We start from the raw sequence: 20,358 nt of genomic DNA on the forward strand, positions 1-20,358 counted from the left end.
CTGCTGTAAGCAGGTAAAATACTTTTCTGTAAACATAAGTCTGAGAATTCCCACACAAAAACTGTTAACAAAGGAGCTAAAGTTGAAAGTGCAAATCAGTAATTTAGGGTAAAATGCGATACAAAGATGTTGTAGTTATCCTGAAACCAAGTAGTATAAACCCAGGAAAATCAGAATTTAGGTTAAATTTAAAATAAATCCAATTGTAAGGTATAGAATTCCTTCAGTAATGGCCCCCCAAACCCTTAATTCTTCTCTGTAATGGCACCATGCAATAACTGTATGATTATGATTAAAGAATTCTGCTGTTTGTGGTACCAGACTAAACTGATTTTTTAAAACACTTGATTTTTTCCCCCTTCCTCCCTTTCCCCCCCTTCATGAGGTCATCACAGTTCACTGTACAAATACACTATTGTCCCTGTCAGCTTGCTTTGCCACCCTATGAATACTAACTCTTTACAGTTTTATATTGCACTTTTCAACATTAAAGTTCAGTCTGACTTTTGCTATCTGTTAAGCCATTAAAAGAAAAGAAAGAAAAGGTTGTAGGGTGCATTTTTCTCCACAAAGAGCATGGAAAATTTCCAGTATATTAACAGTCAGGCTAAGGTAGTGGCCTGCACTGTTCAGCACATCCATAAGAGGCTGTGGTTTACAGAGTTGTGAGGCATGCCCATACAATAGCATGGCCAATAAGTGAACTTTCTTGAAACAGCCATTACTGACTGTTGGTCATCTTATCATCCTCTGTTTCCTCTGCAGTTTCTTAGGAAAAAGGCCTTGCTGGGTCATACAAATGCTAAAAGTTATGATTGTATTTAATAGTGACAGTGACCCCAGTGTGGCAGTTCTGTCTCAAAGGAGGGCCATCAGAAGAGAACACATGGTACCATGCTGATTACCCTCTAAATATAACACCATTAATTCTCCAGTGAAAATGTTCTGAGTACCAGACGAGTGAGCACATTCCACCCTTGCAGACAATCGTGATGTAGACCGTCAAGAGATGCATATATGTTTGTTGAAGGCAGTTTCCAAGTCAGGCACATTCAAATGGTTATTTGTACTAAAGTCACATGCCTGTGGTTTAGGTGATGTATCGTCATTAATCCAGCTTTTGGCAGGATTACCTTTGAAAAATAAAAAATTGCTTCCTTGGCCATGTGTGGAGAGTTTTTGGCCCGTTTAATCCAGTTTAGTTTTACACCTGGATTGGAGAGAAGGATTCTAATGAAGTCTCTGCATCCTGACCTGCTTTCTGCTGAATTGGTCAATTGGGAAAACACCTATTCCCCAGGGCCAACCAGAAGGGGAGCAAGTAGGGCAATTTGCCCCAGGCCCCGCAGGGGCCCCCACGAGAGTTTTTCGGGGCCCCTGGATCAGGGTCCTTCACTTGCTCCAGGGGCCTGGAAAACTCTTGTGGGGCCCAGTCCCCCGGAGCTTCTTCTGCTCTGGGTCTTCGGTGGCAATTTGGCGGCGGGGGGTCCTTCTACTACAGGACCTGCCGCTGAAGTGCCCTAAAGACTTGTGGCGGGGGGCCCTTCTGCCTGGGACCCGCTGAATCCTCTGGGCGGCCCTGTTATTCCCAGAAGCTAAACTCTCCAGTCCTAAAATTGTGGAGCAACTTACTAACGTAGTGCCTAGACATGTTGGAGTAAATTTCCACAGATGTGTGCTAGATTTTAGCCCCCCTGGGCCCAGTGGGAATTGTACACCACTTGGAAAAGGTACCCATTTTTCGTAGTTTCTGCAGCCAATTCTGATCCAAATTCTGCCTTAACTTTTATAGATGTACCTCTACTGAAACCTAAGAAATTACACTGATATAAATGAGATAAAAATCTAGCTCTAATGCTACAAATCTGTATATTTTGATTTGATTTTGCTTTTGGAAATATTCCAGGTTTGTCTTATATTTTGTTTAATTTATGGTACTTTGTGGATTCTAATTTCAGTCCACTGTTGACTGTGTTTTTATGCTGCTTCCTCTATAAACCAGTGTAATGCAGGTCACTAACGAATCTAGTAAACAGTATTCTATTTCATTCTCAACATGGACTCTGGAACCATTCTCTCTATATAAACTATCAGTGTGGCTTTCTACAGCATTTATACTCCTTTTTATGGAGCATGCAACTTCCATTAAAGTCAGTTGAGCTTTTACACAGAAGAATTGTGGATTAATTAAAACAATTAAACTACAGTTTAATTTAGGGATTGTCATTGTAAAAGTGGTTAATTATGGATAAGTAAAGCATGTATAAGGACAAGAAAAATCTTCCCTATCTGATTTAAAAATGCTTTGTATTACCTCAGAATTTTAACTCCATCTGTCTCCTTTCAGAGCAGTTCAGTTCTACACATATGCAATTAACTTTTGTCATGTTTTTTAGTTCTAAGTTTGCATTAGAAAGAAAAATATGTTTTAAATACAGTAAACTTCATTTATCCAACCCCCTCTAGAAAGTGAAATTCATCCCTTATTCAAATCTATCATTTGTTCATTGGCATAATTAGTTTATTCAGTATTCCCCTAGTTATCAGTGTGTATGTCAGCTGATTAGGTGAGAGAAATATTGAATATTTTCTTCATTGAGTTAAGACTGATATGTGGAGATTCTAGATAATTTCTAAAAAACATTTGAGGAAAATATTGTATGAGTTATAATCGAGGATTCTTATAACTGAAGTGCCATATTTGAACGTTTGTTATAATCGTGCTCTATGCTGTGATATGAGTGGCAGAAATCCTTGAGGTAACATTTGTAACTAGTGGGTAACTGGTTCTTTTCCATTTACCAGACTTTTACAAAATTTCTATGCTTGGATACTTTTAAACACTACTTTGACTCTTTGGAACTTCTCCCAACTATGTACATCTCAATATTTTGTCTTCTAGGACATACAGGACGGTTATTAAAATCCTTGTGTTTCATCAGTCTATCATTCCTGCTGCTGCACATCATCTTCCAAATCACAATAAACAGCCTTGAAGCTGGAAACAGTATTGAACCTGGTTTTAACTGTGAGTATCCTTTCTATCTTTGGTGCATTAACATAAAGAATGCAAGAATGCTTTGCTAATATAAAAGAGAGGGGGGCTGATGGCTGGACTTTTTTACCAGTAAGGCTCTGCCCAGCTTTGTTAACCTTTGTTGTGCTCAAAGGCCCATCATTTCTTTATGGCTCAAAGGGAGGAGGAAGGGGTTTATTATCAAATGTTTGTAATACTTATATTGCTGTTAGGGTAGTGTTCTCAGTGGCTCCATTATGTATTGTGCTACGTGTGAATTTTATTTTTGAGAGTTTGTCAAGGTTATCCACAGCCTGGAATGGCCTCTCTTTTATGTAGTTAATACATATCTCATTACATTAAAATTAAGCTGTTGTATATTAATGCAAATCCATGTAGACTGACTACCACTATTGTATTATTTCTCATATGAAATTTTGTTGCACTTGCTAATTTAAATAACTTTAAACCTTGAATCCAAACCTTGGATTCAAGGTTTACAACCCTAAACAACATGCTACTTTGTTCTTCTTCTTCTCTAATCTTATATAGGAAATAGCATTTTTAATATTTTCTTTTTGCCGTAACATTAATTAAAAGTAAATGATGTAACCTACTATATCTTCCTCTTTCAGAAATTATTCTTCAGTAATTCAAATGTGAACACTGTTGTACAAATGTTGATTATCCAAAGATTTGAAATAAGATAAGATAAATGTAAGCTCCAGGTAGACTATTTATATTTGTCTTACAGTGCTTATGTTTGACATTTATAACTGGCAAGTTATCTTTGATAAATGCCCATTTAATTTATCATACAATGTGCTGCTACCACTTGAATAAACAGTAGTACTACAATTAAATACAAGACACCGGTAAAGCTGAGCATCTGACTTAAAACAAAAAAAGCCCCAGGAAACTCAGAATTAATGCTAACACTTCATCCTTCAGTCATAGAATTTTTTAAAGAAAAGATACAATTATGCACATCAACTGACAGTTTTAACTCTGACTTATTGGACTTTTGTCAGATCTTTAATGTTCTTGAAAGAAATTTTTGCATTTTCAAAATATAAAATACATATAATTGTCCAGTGCATTAGATAAGTTCCTTTGCTATTTCTACTTCTTTGATAATTATTATCACTATTATAATTTATATGATCTATTATGGTAGCATTCACAATGCTCTAGGGACTTTCTATATATGAGATAAATAATTCCTGCCCCCACAATCTTTATAATCTTCATGGACAAGCAAAAAAGAGGGTGGGAAGGGAGAGAGAAAATGTACAGTCTTTTATTTTTTTCCCCCTATAATTAGTGTCAGCTATGCCCAAATGGCCCGCAACCTAATGCCTTATTAGATGACTAGTTTCTTGCATATGTCATAGTATAAGTAAGTATTGGTGAGAGATTAGGAGGAGAACCTGATATTGGTTTTATGGACTAATTCAGGCAGGATATTTTATTTAGAAAGGGGCATGGTAGTAAGTGCAAAGATGATTGTGGCTGAAATGGATAAACAAGACTGTCAAGGCTGATAGTGTGGAGGAGATGGACATAAAAGAAATACAAAATTTTATTTATTATTAAATAATGGCATCATAATATGCCTGGTACTTACCAGTGAAATAAGACTTGATTCCTTCTCCACATAGTCATTTTGGGGCACTATCGTGGATCCTTACTCATACTTACTCGAGCATGTAGCCCCATTGCAGTCATACAGTAGGGAATACTTGCAAGATTGTGCTTGGCTAGGGTGACCAGATGTCTCATTTGAAAAGAGAGAGTCCTGTATTTAAGCCCTCCTGCAGGTGTCCTGACTTTTTCTTAAAAATAGATGAATTGTCCTGTATTTTTGCCTCTCCACCATCAGTACTGGGGGGTCCTGCTACTGGGTGGATCCCTGCTCGCCAGCTGCCCACCCACTGGCAGTGAGTGGAGTGTTCAGTAGGCACTGATTAGGGGGTGGTTATACAAGGCTGGTGGTGGGGTGAAGCTGCAGCGTGCTGGGCCAGGCCACTCTCCTTGCTGGTCTGTCAGCACAGCCCCCACTGTGTGCCAGGTGTTGGCCAGGAGAACCCCGCCCCCCATCCTGTTTCCGGATGGTGCTGGCTGCATGCTGCAAGCTGCAGTGGCCAATGCGTGCGGGTAGGCACAAGTGGTGGCCGGTTACATGTTACCTCTGCTGCCCACCCATCGGCCCTTTTACTTGCTCTCCCTCTTGCTGTCCTCTCCCTGCTTTGCCCCTTCACCCCCTCAGCTCCACTGCTCCTCCATATCCCTCCCCCCCGGTGGGGCACGTCCTGCATCCAGCACTGTGCAGGGAACCAGCCCCTGGTCAGAGCGCTCAGCTCACTAGCAGCCTGGCTGAGAGGAAGGTTCCTTCCTTCGCCTACTGCCTCTGGCTGGGCTGGCACCCTGGGAAAGCCCAAGACCCTCCAGCCCAGGGCGCTGGCCAGGAGGAGCCAAGCCCTGCATGTTCCAAAGCCCCGCAAAGCACTGGCATGAGGCATCCTCTCCACTCCTTAGCTAAGCTCTGGAGTGGCTGAGGGGAAGTGGAGGAGCGATTTCCAGCCTTTTCCTGCCCCTAACCTACAGGCAGTGGGGGTAGGGGGAAGGGATGAGCTCTGCAAAGACATGGGCCAGGTCATCCCTCCCACCCCCGTAGCTGGAAGTGGTTCCCATCCCTTCCATCCTACACAGCACTGAAATGCTGCTGCTGGCCGCATTCTTGTGTGAACCCTGGCAGAAATCTGGATAGGGGCATGTGACTTCACTTACCACCCCGCCCCCTCCACACACACACATGCATTGCCTCTGGAAGACACTGCACCAGGTACCGGGAGAAGCAGGTTCATCCTGGTGGCCCAGCTAGGCATGGAGGGTGGACAGTGTTGGGCAGGGAGGGTCGGGTTGGTCAGTCACCCACCTTGTGTGACAGAGGGGTATGGGTGTGTGTGTGTGTGTGTGTGCCACCTCTCCCCTTGTGAACCCTAAAGCCTTAAAGCCAAGAAGGTAAATAAAAAGAATCCAGTTACACAGTATTTCTTTTTAATGGAGGCTCAGTCAACTTGATGTTAATTTGAATGTTTGTACTGCTTAGTTCTGACTGATTGCCATTTAACTCGCTTGAATATGAGTAATTTTACCAGGTGTCCCATATTCAGCATAGGGAGATATGCCACCCTGTGCATGGCAATGTGTTAAAATATAACTTGATGAGCCATGACAACATTGCAACAGAGCACCTGAACGATATTAACTGTGCCCTGTGGTGCTACTATGCAATTATAGTAATACATTTTTGAGCAAGCTGATTTTTAAAGACACATTCATTCCTCCCCCCCCTAATATTTTGCCCATCATTAGAGAGCTTGTTTAAGGTTGTGTAGGAACCTTAGCGTGTTTGGATTTCTTTTAAGTTTAACTCTGAATGTCTTGGATTTGTAATTATTTTGTGTAATTATAACTTTTAGTTAGTTATAAGTGTGTGTGTGTGTGTGTGTATGTGTGTATATATATATATATATATATATATATATATATATATATATATATATATATATATATATATATATATATATATAATAACCTATAATATTTTTACTCTTAAATTACTCTCAGCCTTAATTCTCTTGTAACACAGGTTTTCAGCATAACATACCTTTAAGAAGCAGTGACAGCTGGGCCAAGTAACATGCCTGGGAAGGCTTGACACATTTATTCACTCAAGTTTCTGATACCACTGACCCATTACAACCAATAGATCTGTAGCAGAATTGAATAGGAAGAACTAGCTACTTCGGCCCACGCCACTTCCTGCAGCCCCCATTGGCCTGGAGCAGCAAACCGCATCCAGTGGGAGCTGCTATCAGCCGAACCTGTGGACATGGCAGGTAAATAAACCAGCCTGACCCGCCAGGGGCTTTCCCTAAACAAGCAGCGTCCCAAGTTTGGGAAACACTGCTGTAGAAGGAAAGCATTGGTTGGTTGTTGCCTCTGATGCCACAATAGCTGCAGCTGAGAGTGACCTGAGCTGTTGACCTGTCAATATTTTATTGTAATGGCAGTCAGAAACAAAAGTAGCTAATAAGTTAGGATAATTACAACTAAATTTCTTCAAATGCCGTGTATGCCTGAGATTTCAATGAGTTTGATCTACATGGACACTTTTTGAGAGTCTGTGTAATTCTGTTGTTGAGATCATTCAGGACAAGAAAAGGTTTGGTACCCATGCTAAATTTTAAAATGAATTTTAGCTCATAAACTGATGGATTTCCTGTAAATTCCCAGATAGATCATTGTGTACACAATTACAGTGCTGTAATTTTGGGGAGGATACAATATATTCTTCATACATAACAAAGAGGTTGGATCCCTGCTTTAGATGCAAAACTCAACTCAGCTTTCATTATGGATCCGTGACTCGCATCTCCATAATATAAAGACTTCAGTTTAGTACTACTTAAGTGTACAGGACCATAAATGATATTTGCATTTATTATTGCAAATTGCAATATCGTTATTATTATTAATTTATTGGGCCAGCTACACAGGCACTCTGGCTCAGGGGAGGAGGTAGGGATGACTCCACCCCAGTATAGTTTAGCCAGAAAAAAGTCTGTTTACCCTGGCTTTGAGCTGCTGCAAAGTGTGAATTTCACTCAGAGTTTGAATAAATTAGAGCAAATGTTACTCTCATTTAAATATAGGTAATATAAGTAATTGATGACCAGGGGGTTTCAGGAGAGCATTTCCCGTTAGGCTGAAAAAAGTGACCCTAATACAGGGAGAAGGAAGGGAGTGACAGCAGAAGAGGAAAGAAGAGAATGATAACATTGAATTATTTCAGTATATAGTTTATTTGATAATTTTTAAGTATTCTGGTGTTCCTCAAAATATATAAATGACATGAAATTGCTTTCATGCTGTAGGAAAATGAAAACTAAGCCCCAGAATGGTGGGTAAACGGGTTTCTTTTTTCAAATTTTGTAAATTCATTTGATCCAGAGCCAATGTAGGTCAAGTTGTTAGCTCAGAGAATGTTTTTCTCTCTCTGCTGAGTTATTAAACCCCTGAAAATACTTTCAGGGTTGGTAATAGAAACCCTTGCAAATCTTTTAAAAACTGGGGATTGTGCAAACTGTCACTTTTTAAAGGGTTAAAGTTGTTGCAGACACAGCAGTGCCAGAGGCAAGCAACAGTGGTTCGTTGCCTAGAGTGCTTAAGCGCCAATAAACACACTAGGGTGGAGAAGCAAACAACCAAATTTATTTGAGCTCAAATAAGGTGCCAGGGAGAAATAACAATCTCAGATCCTGCACACCTAAAACAAGCAGTTTCTTCCTTTTATATCCCAGTTGTTTACTACAAAACTTTCTTGCTGACTAGCTGATCTTTCACTCCCCTGTACTTTCCCATCCAGCTGCAGTATCCTTTTTCAGTCAATCTTTTGACTTCCCCCTCTCTGCTGCTGAGACATGTATACAGTATCTTAAAACGACCTTGAACGTGCTCTAGCCTAGCTTCAATGTGTTACAGCAGAGAACTGGCTATTACAATCAAAAGCTAACTGCTAATACTACATTTTTGCAGCTATTAGTACATTAGGTTACACTAGGTTACACAAAGTGTTTAACATGGAAGAACATTGGTTCATTAAGGCCCACAGCAGAAGGGCTTCATTGACACTTGTGGTCTATCACCTTTTCGAGTTACCTAGGGTTATGCCAGAGTGACACCAACAAAGTGATACAGTAACAGTTTAACCAGTGAACTAAAACCCATCTCTTTAATCTTTTTAAGTCTAGAAGCATATAGATTTTGGCATCTGCAGAAGCAAAGTAGCAAATATTAAACTGAAAAGTAAAAATTGTCTAGACATACAGAACTTTTTTTTTTTTTTAAATTCTGCTCTCTATCCAAGACATTTGTAAGTCAAAATGAAATACTCCAGATGTCTTGGTTTTTGCACTAATAGATAGTGTTCCAGTTCAGGACCACCAAATATCAGCACACATACAGTTTCTTCATTTTGTTATTTTAACTACCTCACTCCCATTCAAAGCTCATACAACTTCAGCACAGCTATGAAAATCCACAGCATTTTCTCGAGTCTTTAGGACACATGTTATTGTGGCAACATTGGCATTTAGAAATACTGAATCATTGGAGGGCTCCTATTTCCTTTGAATCCAGTGACTATCACCCGACATAAAGTAAAAAAAATTCTTTAAAAACTGCACTTTTAACTTTATACCAGTTTTCTGCTATTACAAATAATATAGAATCTGGTTTTGATGTAGTAGTAATATAGGCAGAGTAGTACAATTTTTTTAATAAATCATTTTTGTCAGATTGTAACTGTTGAAATAGAATAATTATTATTAGATCAGTTGAACAATTCTGCCTATAGAATCCATAATATTAGAAATTGAAGAGACATATTGCTTTTGGCCCTAAAGTACGTGCCCCTGGCTCTGCAGGATTTCATTCCTACGGTATATTTTTGTGGTGCTTCCACAAGTCCAGTTTTAAATGACTCAACTGATGGAGTTTCTACCACTGACAGGGCTTGGCTACACTTGAAACTCCAAAGCGCTGCTGCGGGAGTGCTCCTTCGGCAGCGCTTTGAAGTGCGAGTGTGGTCGCGGCGCCAGTGCTGGGAGAGAGCTCTCCTAGCACTGCAGATACTCCACCTCCCCGTGGGGATTAGCTTGCAGCGCGGGGAGCCCCAGTGCTAGGGCACTGTTTACAATGGCGCTTTGCAGCACTGTATCTTGCAGCGCTCAGGGGGGTGTTTTTTTCACACCCCTGAGCGAGAAAGTTGCAGCGCTGTAAAGCGCCAGTGTAGCCAAGGCCTCAGGCAGGCTGTAACATTAACTAAATGATATCACAGGTAAAAGAGTTTTCCTGGTACTCATTCTGAGTTTTCTTTTCTTTAAATTAATGCCATTATCTCCATCCCCTTATGCCGCCCTAAACAATTCATGTCTTGGTGTTTGCACCCTTCTAACATCTGTAGATAGTTTCCACTCCAACAGTCTCCTCTTAATTATATTTTGGCCAATGCCATACCTTTTTATTGCCTAATTCTGCCACCTTTGCTCTCACTGGCTACTGCTGTACTCTGTGGTAAGTCCTGTTGACACCTTTATTCAGCCTGAATAGTATCTTACTCCATGAGACATCCTACTGACAACAATGGCACTACTCACAGAGATAAGGTTCTACTGAGTGTGAATTAGAATACCAAAGTCTAAACTTCATCTATTTGAATTTTTGCTTATAAATCAAATTCTCTACCTGATAAATCTGTAACAGATATTTTTACATATTTCTAAAGATTATACAAGTTATGGTTTAGTTTTATTCTGTATTATTTAGATGTTATATTTGCAGAGTGTGGAGTAAAATTTGATGTCAGGAGGAAGGATAGTTTTTTAGTTCAAGCATGGGATCTAGGTTCAGATCATGGCTCGGTCTCAGATTTCCTTTGACCCTGGGCAAGTCTCTCTCGCTGTGCCTCAGTTTCCCTATCTGGAAAACATAGAACCATAGGACTGGAAAGGACCAAGAGAGAGCATCTAGTCCAGTCCCCTGCACTCATGGTAGGACTAAGTATTATCTAGACCATCCTTGACAGGTGTTTTGTCTAACCTGCTCTTAAAAATTTCCAGTGATGGAGATTCCACAACCTCCCTAGGCAATTTATTCCAGTAATTAACCACCCTGATAGGAAGTTTTTCCTAATGTCCAGCCTAAACCTCCCTTGCAATTTAAGTCCATTGCTTCTTGTCCTATCCTCAGAACTTAAGAACAATTTTTCTCCCTCCTCCTTGTAACAACCTTTTATGTATTTGGAAACTATTATCATGTCCCCTCTGTCTTCTTTTCTCCAAACTAAACAAACCCAGTCTTTTCAGTCTTCTTTCATAGGTCATGTTTTTTAGATGTTTTATCATTTTTGTTGCTCTTCTCTGGACTTTCTCCAATTTGTCCACATCTTTCCTGAAATGTGGTGACCAAAACTGGACACAATACTCCAGTTGAGATCTAATCAGCGTGGAGTAGAGTGGAAGAATTACTTTTCATGTCTTGCTTACAACACTCGTGCTAATACATTCCAGAATGATGTTTGCTTTTTTTGCAACAGTGTTACACTGTTGACTCATATTTAGCTTGCAATCCACTATGTACCCCAGATCTCTTTCCTCAGTACTCCTTCTTAGGCAGTCATTTCCCATTTTGTATGTGTGCAACTGATTGTTCCTTCCTAAGTGGAGAACTTTGCATGTGTCCTCCTTGAATTTAATCCTATTTCTCCAGTTTGTCCAGATCGTTTTGAATTATGCTATCCTTCAAAGCACTTGTAGCCTCTCCCAGCTTGGTGTTGTCTGCAAACTTTAGAAGTGTACTCTCTATGCCATTATCTAAATCATTGATGAAGATATTGAACAGAACCGGACCCAGAACTGATCCCGGCAGGACCCCACCCGATATGCCCTTCCAGCTTGACTGCAAACCACTGATAACTACTCTATGTGAATGATTTTCCAACCAGTTATGCACCCACCTTATAATAGCTCTGTCTAGGTTGTACTCCCCTAGTTTGTTTATGAGAAGGTAAGTCAAAAACCTGGAGAGCTGGGAGAAAGGTCAGAATCTGGGGGGAGCGTTGACCATTATAGCAGGGATAAGGGAGAGACAAGAGAGAACAAGGAGGGGAAATCAAATCAGTGTCTAAGATGTGTGTTTATTAATGCAAGAAGTATGGGGAATAAGCAGGAAGAACTTGAAATGCTAGTTAATAAACACAACTATGACATAGCTGACATCCCAGAGACTTCTTGGGATAATACACATGACTGGAATATTGGTATAGTAGGGTACAGCTTGCTTAGGAAGGGCAAGCAGGGGAAAAAAGGAGTTGCCCTATATGTTAAAAATGTATATACTTGGCCTGAGGTTGAGATGGAAGTAGGCGACAGACTTTTTGAAAGTCTCTGGGTAAGGATAAAAGGTAAAAAACACAGATGATGTCATGGTAGTGGTCTGCTGCACTTATAAGGAAGAAGAGGTGGATGGGACTTTTTTTTAAACAACTAGCAAAACACAGGACTTAGTAGTGATGAGGGACTTCGACTACTCAGACATCTGTTGGGAAAATAATATAGCAGGGCACAGATTATCCAATGAGTTGTGGTGGGGGATGCAGGCATACAGTCACCACTGATAGAAGGGGGAGACACAAGACTGTAGGACTATTGCCTGTACCAGAGAAGTTTTGAGAAACTGAGACACAGCGAGGGTGGAGACCATGGGGACGGACTACTTGAGAGCCTGTATGGCCCGGCTTGCCTAGCAGCAACAGTTGGTGTTTAAGCTGCTGCGGAAGAGGGCCCATAGACTGTCCAAACCAAGCACCAGAGGCAGGAAGCTGGTGTCTGGGCATAGACAATGTTTTGCCTGTGGGCAAAAGGGACTCTTCAAGGGGAATGGAGGTCCCACCCGAAGAATGGAGAGGAGGAGCCCAAGAGAACCGCCCCATGAAGCAAACATGGAGGCCGTGGGCATGTTGGGCCTGTGGGAAACCAGGGCACGTGGAGACAAATATTTTATTTCAGAGGTGAAGAAAGCTACTAGTGGAGAGGCTGTTCTAGATTTGATTTTGACACATAAGGAGGAACTGATTGAGAATTTGAAGTGGAAGGCAGCTTAGATGAAAGTGATCATGAAATGGTAGAGGTCATAATTCTAAGGAACTCAGGAGGGAAAACAACACAATAAAGATAATGGATTTCAAGAAAGCAGACTTCAGCAAACTCGAGGAGTTTGGTAGGTAAGGTCCCGTGGTAAGCAACTCTAAGGGGAAAAACAGTTCAAGAGTTTTGGCAGTTTTTCAAAGAGACACTATTAAGGGCACAAGAGCAAACTATCTCACTGCATAGGTAAGATAGGAAGCATGGCAACAGACTACCCTGGCTTAACCAGGAGATCTTCGATGATCTGAAACTCAAGAGTCTTACAGAAAGTGGAAACTCGGTCAAATTACAAACGATAAATATAAACAACACAAGTATGTAAGGACAAAATTAGAAAAGGCCAAGGCACAAAATGAGATTAAACTAGCTGAAGACTTGAAGGGTATGCGAAAACATTTTACAAATATATTACAAGCAAGAGGAAACCCAAGGACAATGTAGGCCTGTTATTAAATGGCGGGGAGATGGGGAGGAACAATAACAGAAAACGTGGAAATGGCAGAATTGTTAAATGAATTTTTTGTTTCAGACTTTGTTTTTCACCAAAAAAGTTAGGAGCAATTGGACAACTAATGTAGTGAATGCTAGTGAAAATGAGGCAGAATCAGAGACTAAAATAGGGAAAGAACATGTTAAAAATTACTCAAGTTAGAGGGCTTCAGGTCACCAACACCTGATGAAATGCATCCTAGAATACTCAAGGAGCTGACTGAGGAGATCTCTGAGCCTTAAGCTACTATCTTTGAAAAGTCATGAAAGACTGAAGAGATTCCAGAGGCCTGGAAAAGGACAAATATAGTGCCCATCAGTAAAAAAGAGAAATAAGAACAACCTGGGGAATTACAGACCAGTCAGTTTAACTTCAGTACCCGGAAAGATAATGGAGCAAATAATTAAGCAACCAATTTGCAAATATCTGGAAGATAATAAGGTGATAAGTAACAGCATGGATTTGTCAAGAACAAATTGTGTCAAACCAACCTAATAGCTTTCTTTGACAGAGTAACAAGCTTTGTGGCTAGGGGAAAACTCATCAGATATTGCATAGCACAGGGGTAGGCAACCTATGGCACGGGTGCTGAAGGTGGCACGCGAGCTGATTTTCAGTGGCACTCACAGTGCCTGGGTCCTGGCCATTGGTCTGGGGGGGCTCTGCATTTTATTTAATTTTAAATGAAGCTTCTTAAACATTTTAGAAACCTTATTTACTTTACATACAACAGTAGTTTAGTTATATATTATAGATTTATAGAAAGAGACCTTCTAAGAATGTTAAAATGTATTACTGGCACGTGAAACCTTAAATTAGAGTGAATGACTGAAGACTCAGCACACCACTTCTGAAAGGTTGCCGACCCCTGGCATAGCATGTTATAGTGACTGTCAAATGAGTGCTTGTCACAGCCATGGCATTTTTTTCCTTAAATTAAAGTGAAATGTAATTTCTTAGGGAACTGCTACAAAGCATTTCATTTGCAGTACTACCAAAGTATACTTGATGTTTTGGTTTGTATTAGGAAGCGACCACATTTAGCATGAGTAAATTCAGTATCTCTGTTTATTGAATGTTCAAACACAAAATCTATATCAGAACGTAGATAGCAACGCGTCACTGCTTAGTTCCGTCTTACTAGAAAGATTTTGTGTGTTTGACTACGAAGATTCTTACTAGATTGTATTGATTTTGATTTAATACTCTGTCTTTAAACTCCAGCATGTTTCTAGTTTGATTTATTATCTGCATGAAAAAATACTTTTACTTCCTTTGCTAAACAGATAGATAGAGAATTAAAGGATTTCATTTCATGTTCATATTGCAGATGAGATAGTCAGACACATGCACATCTTCCAAATACTTTGGAGTGTTTCCTTAAAACTTACCCTATCTATGAGCTCCTCCTAAGTGGCTGGGGTCAAGGATGTGTTCACATTATTCCAGGTAGTGCTGTCCTTAAGATAACTCATCCAGGTTAAAGTTTTAGCACCAGCCAATGAAGTTCTTTTGATTCTAACACATAACTGTATTTTCCAGAAATATTTTATCCACCAGGTTCAAAGGTAACAATTACAAAAATACTTGGCCTTCTGATTAGTGCCTGAACAGCCCTATATTGGCCTGGCTCTTTTCTTGAAAAAATCTTTTCATTTGTCAGACAACAGAATTAGTATGTTTACCGGGTGAGAGAAGCAATACTCTTTTAACATTATGAAGGACTCTAGAGCTTCAGAATTTTGAGACTTCTAAACACATCCATCTTGTTTTGAATATATTGTTTGTTTTCTCTTTTTGGAATATTCAAGATGAGCATTCAAGGAGTGGTGTATGTCTATTTCTTGGGAAGTCAGCATTGAACTATTCTATTCTATTCTATTCTATATAGGTAGCACCCTACCAAATTCATGGCCATGAAAAACACATCACAGACCATGAAATCTGGTCTCCCCCTGTGAAATCTGGTCTTTTGTGTGCTTTTACCTTATACTATACAGATTTCACAGGGGAGACCAGCATTTCTCAAATTGGGGGTCCTGACCTAAAAGGGAGTTGCAGGGGGTCACCAGATTATTTAAGGGAGGTCGCAGTACTGCCACCCTGCCTTCTGCACTGCCTTCAGAGCTGGGCTACAAGAGAGTGGCAGATTTTGGCTGGGCACCCACCTCTGAAGGCAGTGCCCCACCAGCAACAGTGCATAAGTAAGGGTGTGAATATCATACCATATCATACTATGACATCCTTACTTCTGTGCTGCTGCCTTCAGAGCTGGGCTACAAGAGAGCAGCAGATTTTGGTTGGGTACCCAGCTCTGAAGGCAGTGCCCCACCAGCAACAGCACAGAAGTAAGAGTGTCAATATCATATCGTATCATACCATGACATCCTTACTTCTGTGCTGCTGCCTTCAGAGCTGGGTGACTGGAGAGTGGTGGCTATTGACATAGAGCCCAGCTCTGCGGGCAGCCGCACAGAAGTAAGGGTGACAATACCATACCATGCCATTCTTACTTTTGAACTACTGCTAGCAGCTCTGCCTTCATAGCTGAGCTCCCAACCAGCAGCTGCCGCTCTCCAACTACCTAGCTCTGAAGGCAGTGCTGCTGCCAGCAACAGTGCAGAAGGGTAGCAGTACTGCAACCCCTCCTACAGTAACCTTGCAACCCCCCCCCAACAACTCCTTTTTGGATCAGGACCCCTTCAATTACAACAACATGAAATTTCAGATTTAAATAGCTGAAATCATGAAAATTATGATTTTTAAAATCTTATGACTGTGAAATTGACCAAAATGGACCATGAATTTGGTATGGCACTGAATATAGGTTCTTTTCACACACTCATCATTGTAGTCTCTGAGTCCCTTCCAGTAGTGCATTAAAAGCAACATGAATAACATTTTTGCATGTGTGTTCTCTCATCCTCTCCTCAGGGGAATAAGCATATGAAATGGAGTACCTTGCATTGGTAGGGCTTTTTCCTTTAGTTTGTTGGGTTTTGTTGTTGCTTATAAATATACCCTTTCCTATGCATTTATGTTAGAGTAAGCAAGATCAAATAAATGTGCCTTGCACTTCGGGTGGAAGGTGTTAATGTTTGTGATGATTCTTAGTTCCTGGGGGGATTCATTCTATAGTCTTGGACCAGACTCCAGGAAAGTTCTATCTCCCACACAAACAAGCTTCAAATTTCTTGTGGAGAGTTCCATTATGTCAAAGGAGTGTCAATGTCAACTATGGTCTTCATTCCAGCGCTTTACATCCTCTTTTAGAAATCCTGGGCCCAGGGCATGTCATGCCTTGGGCATAAGGATCGAGCCTTTGAACTTGATTTGAAATTCTATGGGAAGCCAGTGTAGGGAGTGTAGGAGAGGTTTGATGTGCTTGTGATGCTGTGTGTGGCTGAGGAGACTCACAGAAGTGTACTGTACTAACTGGAATTTCCTAAGCACTGACTGCTTCATGCCCAGGTATATCGCTGAGTCTCATAGACTCATAGACTTTAAGGTCAGAAGGGACCATTATGATCATCTAGTCTGACCTCCTGCACAATGCAGGTCACAGAATCTCACCCATCCACTTCTATAACAAACCCCTTGTCAAGTATAATTCCCAAATCTGGACCTTAGCGTCCAAAATATGGATACTAGCATGAATTCCCCTAAGCTTAATTACCAGCTTAGATCTGATAGCACTGCCACCAATCAGGAATTTTAGGGCCTGATACCCTCTGGTTCCCCCAAACCTTCCCAGGGGACCCCGAGACCCAGATTCCTTGAGTCTCACCACAAAGGGAAATAACCCACTTCCCTTCTCCCTCTTTCCTCCCTGGGTTCCTGGAGAGAGATACAGAATCAAGCTTCATGAATCTAAACAAAGGGATTCCACCCTCCCTGCTTCAAGTCCTTGAAACACAAGTACCGAGAGATCTAACCTCTCTCCCCCCTCACCCAGAGGGTATGCAAAGTCAGGCTTAGTAAATCTAACACAAAGAGATTTTCCCCCTCCCTTCGTTTCTTTGCCTTAACCAGTGAAAAACACTCAAACAGGTCTTAAAAAGAAAGCTTTATATAAAAAGAAAGAAAAAGGACATAAAATGGTCTCTGTATTAAGGTGACAATATACAGAGTCAATTGCTTAAAGGAAAAAAATGAATAAACAGCCTTCTCCAAAAAGAATACAATTTAACACATTCCAGCAACTACACACATGTAAATACAAAAAAAACAATATAAACCTATTGTCTTACTATCCTTGTACTTACAACTTGGAAACAGAAGCTTAGAAAGCCTGGAGATAGAAAAATCACTCTCAGAGCCGAGAGGGTCACCGAACCAAGACAAAGAACAAAGAACTCACACCCAAAACTTCCCTCCACCCAGATTTGAAAAAGTCTTGTTTCCTGATTGGTCCTCTGGTCAGGTGTTTGGTACCCTGTGTTAACCCTTTACAGGTAAAAGAACATTAACCCTTAGCTATCTGTTTATGACACCCCTAACCTATATCTGAGTTATTGAAGTCCTCAAATTGTGGTTTGAAGACCTCAAGCTGCAGATAATCCTCCGGCAGGTGACCCGTGCCCCATGCTGCAGAGGAAGGCGAAAAACCTCCAGGGCCTCTGCCAATCTGCCCTGGAGGAGAATTCCTTCCCGGCCCCAAATATGGCAATCAACTAAATCCTGAGCATGTGGGCAGACTCACCAGCCAGCACCCAGGAAAGAATTTCCTGTAGTAACTCAGATCCCCACCCATCTAACATCCCATCACAGACTACTGGGCATACTTACCTGCTGATAATCAAAGATCAATTGCCAAAATTAGGCTATCCCATCATACCATCCCCTCCATAAACTTATCAACCTTAGTCTTGAAGCCAGATATGTCTCTTGCCCCCACTACTCCCCTTGGAAGGCTGTTCCAGAACTTCACTCCTCTCTGATGGTTAGAAACCTTTGTCTAATTTCAAGTCTGAACTTCCTAGTGTCCAGTTTATATCTATTTGTTCTTGTGTCCACATTGGTACTAAGTCCAGCTGAGAGGTGACAAAGGCATGAGGCCAGATCATCATCTGCCAGGATGGGGCAGGGTAACGTAGCCAACTGGAGATGGCAAAAGATGTTTCTCAAGAATGTTGCTATGTGAGAGCTTGTGGGTAAGCAAGGAATCTAAGAGGACTCCCAAACTCTGGTGAATTGACTAATTGATGGACTGTGTACCTCCTACCCTAAGAAACTGCACCACAGACTCATCAAGATGTTTTCTTCTGCCTCAGCATCACCTCTGGCTTGCTCTAGTTCATCTTCAGCAGCTGTTGTACCTCCACGAGCTGATCACCTCCAAGCACTGGACTATATTGGTGGTAGTGGTATGATCATATATGGTATAAAGCATAGGGAGTGCTGGGTGTCCTCTGACCAGTTTACCTAGTGGCTTTGTGTAGATGTTAAAAAGGACCAGGGGGAATTGATCCTTGTTGGACTTCACAAGACAGAGATCTAGTGGTGGAGGTGAATTTACCTTTTTGAGTGAATACCTCCAGGAAGGACTCAGAGCATTTTACTGCATTACCCTGGACCCCCGTCACCTCTTTTAGGTGAGACAGTAGCATCTCAGGATCAGCACTGTTGAATGATGCAGAGAGGTCCAGGGGGATGAGAATGGATGTTTGCCCTCTGTCTATTGATGGGAGGAGATCATCCATCAGTTTCACTAAGGCAGTTTTAGTTCCATGTCCTGGACTGAATCCACATTGTCATGTCTAGAATTTTAGTTGCAATTAGATGAGCTTGTAGGTGGCCTTTGGTGGTCTCTGAGAGTTTTTGTAGGAAATGGAAGTTTGACACTGGGTAGTACTTCGCTAGACTTGACGTTTCCGGGGTGGGTTTCTTCAGTGTCAGTTGAACTATCATGTGCTTAAAGGAGAAAGGAAAGATTAGTTCTGTCAGTGATCCAAGAGACTATTTTGATCAGAGTGGCAGCAGTTTGTTCATTACTGTCTTTCACAAGGCAGGAAGGACATTATCAGATTAACAAATCTTGGGTTGCAACTCCTGTAGGGTGTCCAGAGCTACCTGATGAGTGAAAACCCTGAACTTTGGGAGTGCAGGTAGGCTGTTGGTTGGTGCACATAGGGGAAGTGAATTGATACTGCTTGAGAAGGCAATTAGGATGATAGTTCTTTGCAGCAGTTGGTGCTCAGTTTGGATGTAGATTGTTGTATCTCAGGATTGATGAAGCAGTTTACTAGCTTGGATGACTCCTTGAAATGGGATTTGGCACCTGGTAGGAAGGTTCGTTTGACCTGTAATCCAGATTTAGCATAGGCTTTGAAAAATGCCTTGTGTTTCATCCTGTCTGTATCAGCCTTTGATTTTCATCATTGGCACTCAAGCTTCATGGATTTTTCTTTCTTTTCCCTCCATCTTCTCTTCATTGTTGAAATGAAAACATCTTAATCCATATATCCTGTCAGGAATCTTCTTGTACTGTTGTAATAGAAGATGAAAAGGATGCTGTCGAGCTGATCAAACTTTGGGGTCAAAGTTACTGTACCTTTTAAAATGTTGTGATCTAAATGGGCTATGTCTGGCATATTATAAGGGCCAAAATTCCATCCTGATTCTGTATATAGAAATTCCATTACTTTAGATATAATTACTAGGATATCTCACAAAAACTTAGGGTAAAATATGTATAAAAATTATTCCAAATATAGTCACCAAAAAGTTACCATTTTTTTTAAACACCCACTTTTCCTTAGAGACTAATAAAGTTATTTGGGCATAAGCTTTTGTGGGCTAAAATCGACTTAATCAGATGCATGGAGTGGAAAATACAGAGGCAGGTATAAATACACAGCACGTGAAAAGATGGGAGTTGCCTTATGAAGTGTGGGGGGGTCAGTGCTTGGTAAGGCAACTCCCATCTTTTCATGTGCTGTATATTTATACCTGCCTCTGTATTTTCCACTCCATGCATCTGATGAAGTGGGTTTTAGCCCATGAAAGCTTGTGCCCAAATAAACTTGTTAGTCTCTAAGGTGCCACAAGGACTCCTTGTTGTTTTTGCTGATACAGAC

The 20,358-nt window shown here is 41.0% G+C and overlaps 1 protein-coding gene across 1 annotated transcript in view; it reads left to right on the top strand.

Moving 5' to 3' along the window:
* PIEZO2 (piezo type mechanosensitive ion channel component 2) overlaps nt 1-20,358 on the top strand; it is a 496,400-nt gene that overhangs the window by 167,390 nt on the left and 308,652 nt on the right. The window contains exon 3 of the mRNA XM_030549442.1: nt 2,903-3,028. Coding sequence (XP_030405302.1) covers nt 2,903-3,028 — 126 coding nt within the window. The remainder of the gene's footprint in view (nt 1-2,902; nt 3,029-20,358) is intronic.

Source organism: Gopherus evgoodei, chromosome 2 (assembly GCF_007399415.2).
Source record: "Gopherus evgoodei ecotype Sinaloan lineage chromosome 2, rGopEvg1_v1.p, whole genome shotgun sequence".
NCBI classification, from domain to species: Eukaryota; Metazoa; Chordata; order Testudines; family Testudinidae; genus Gopherus; species Gopherus evgoodei.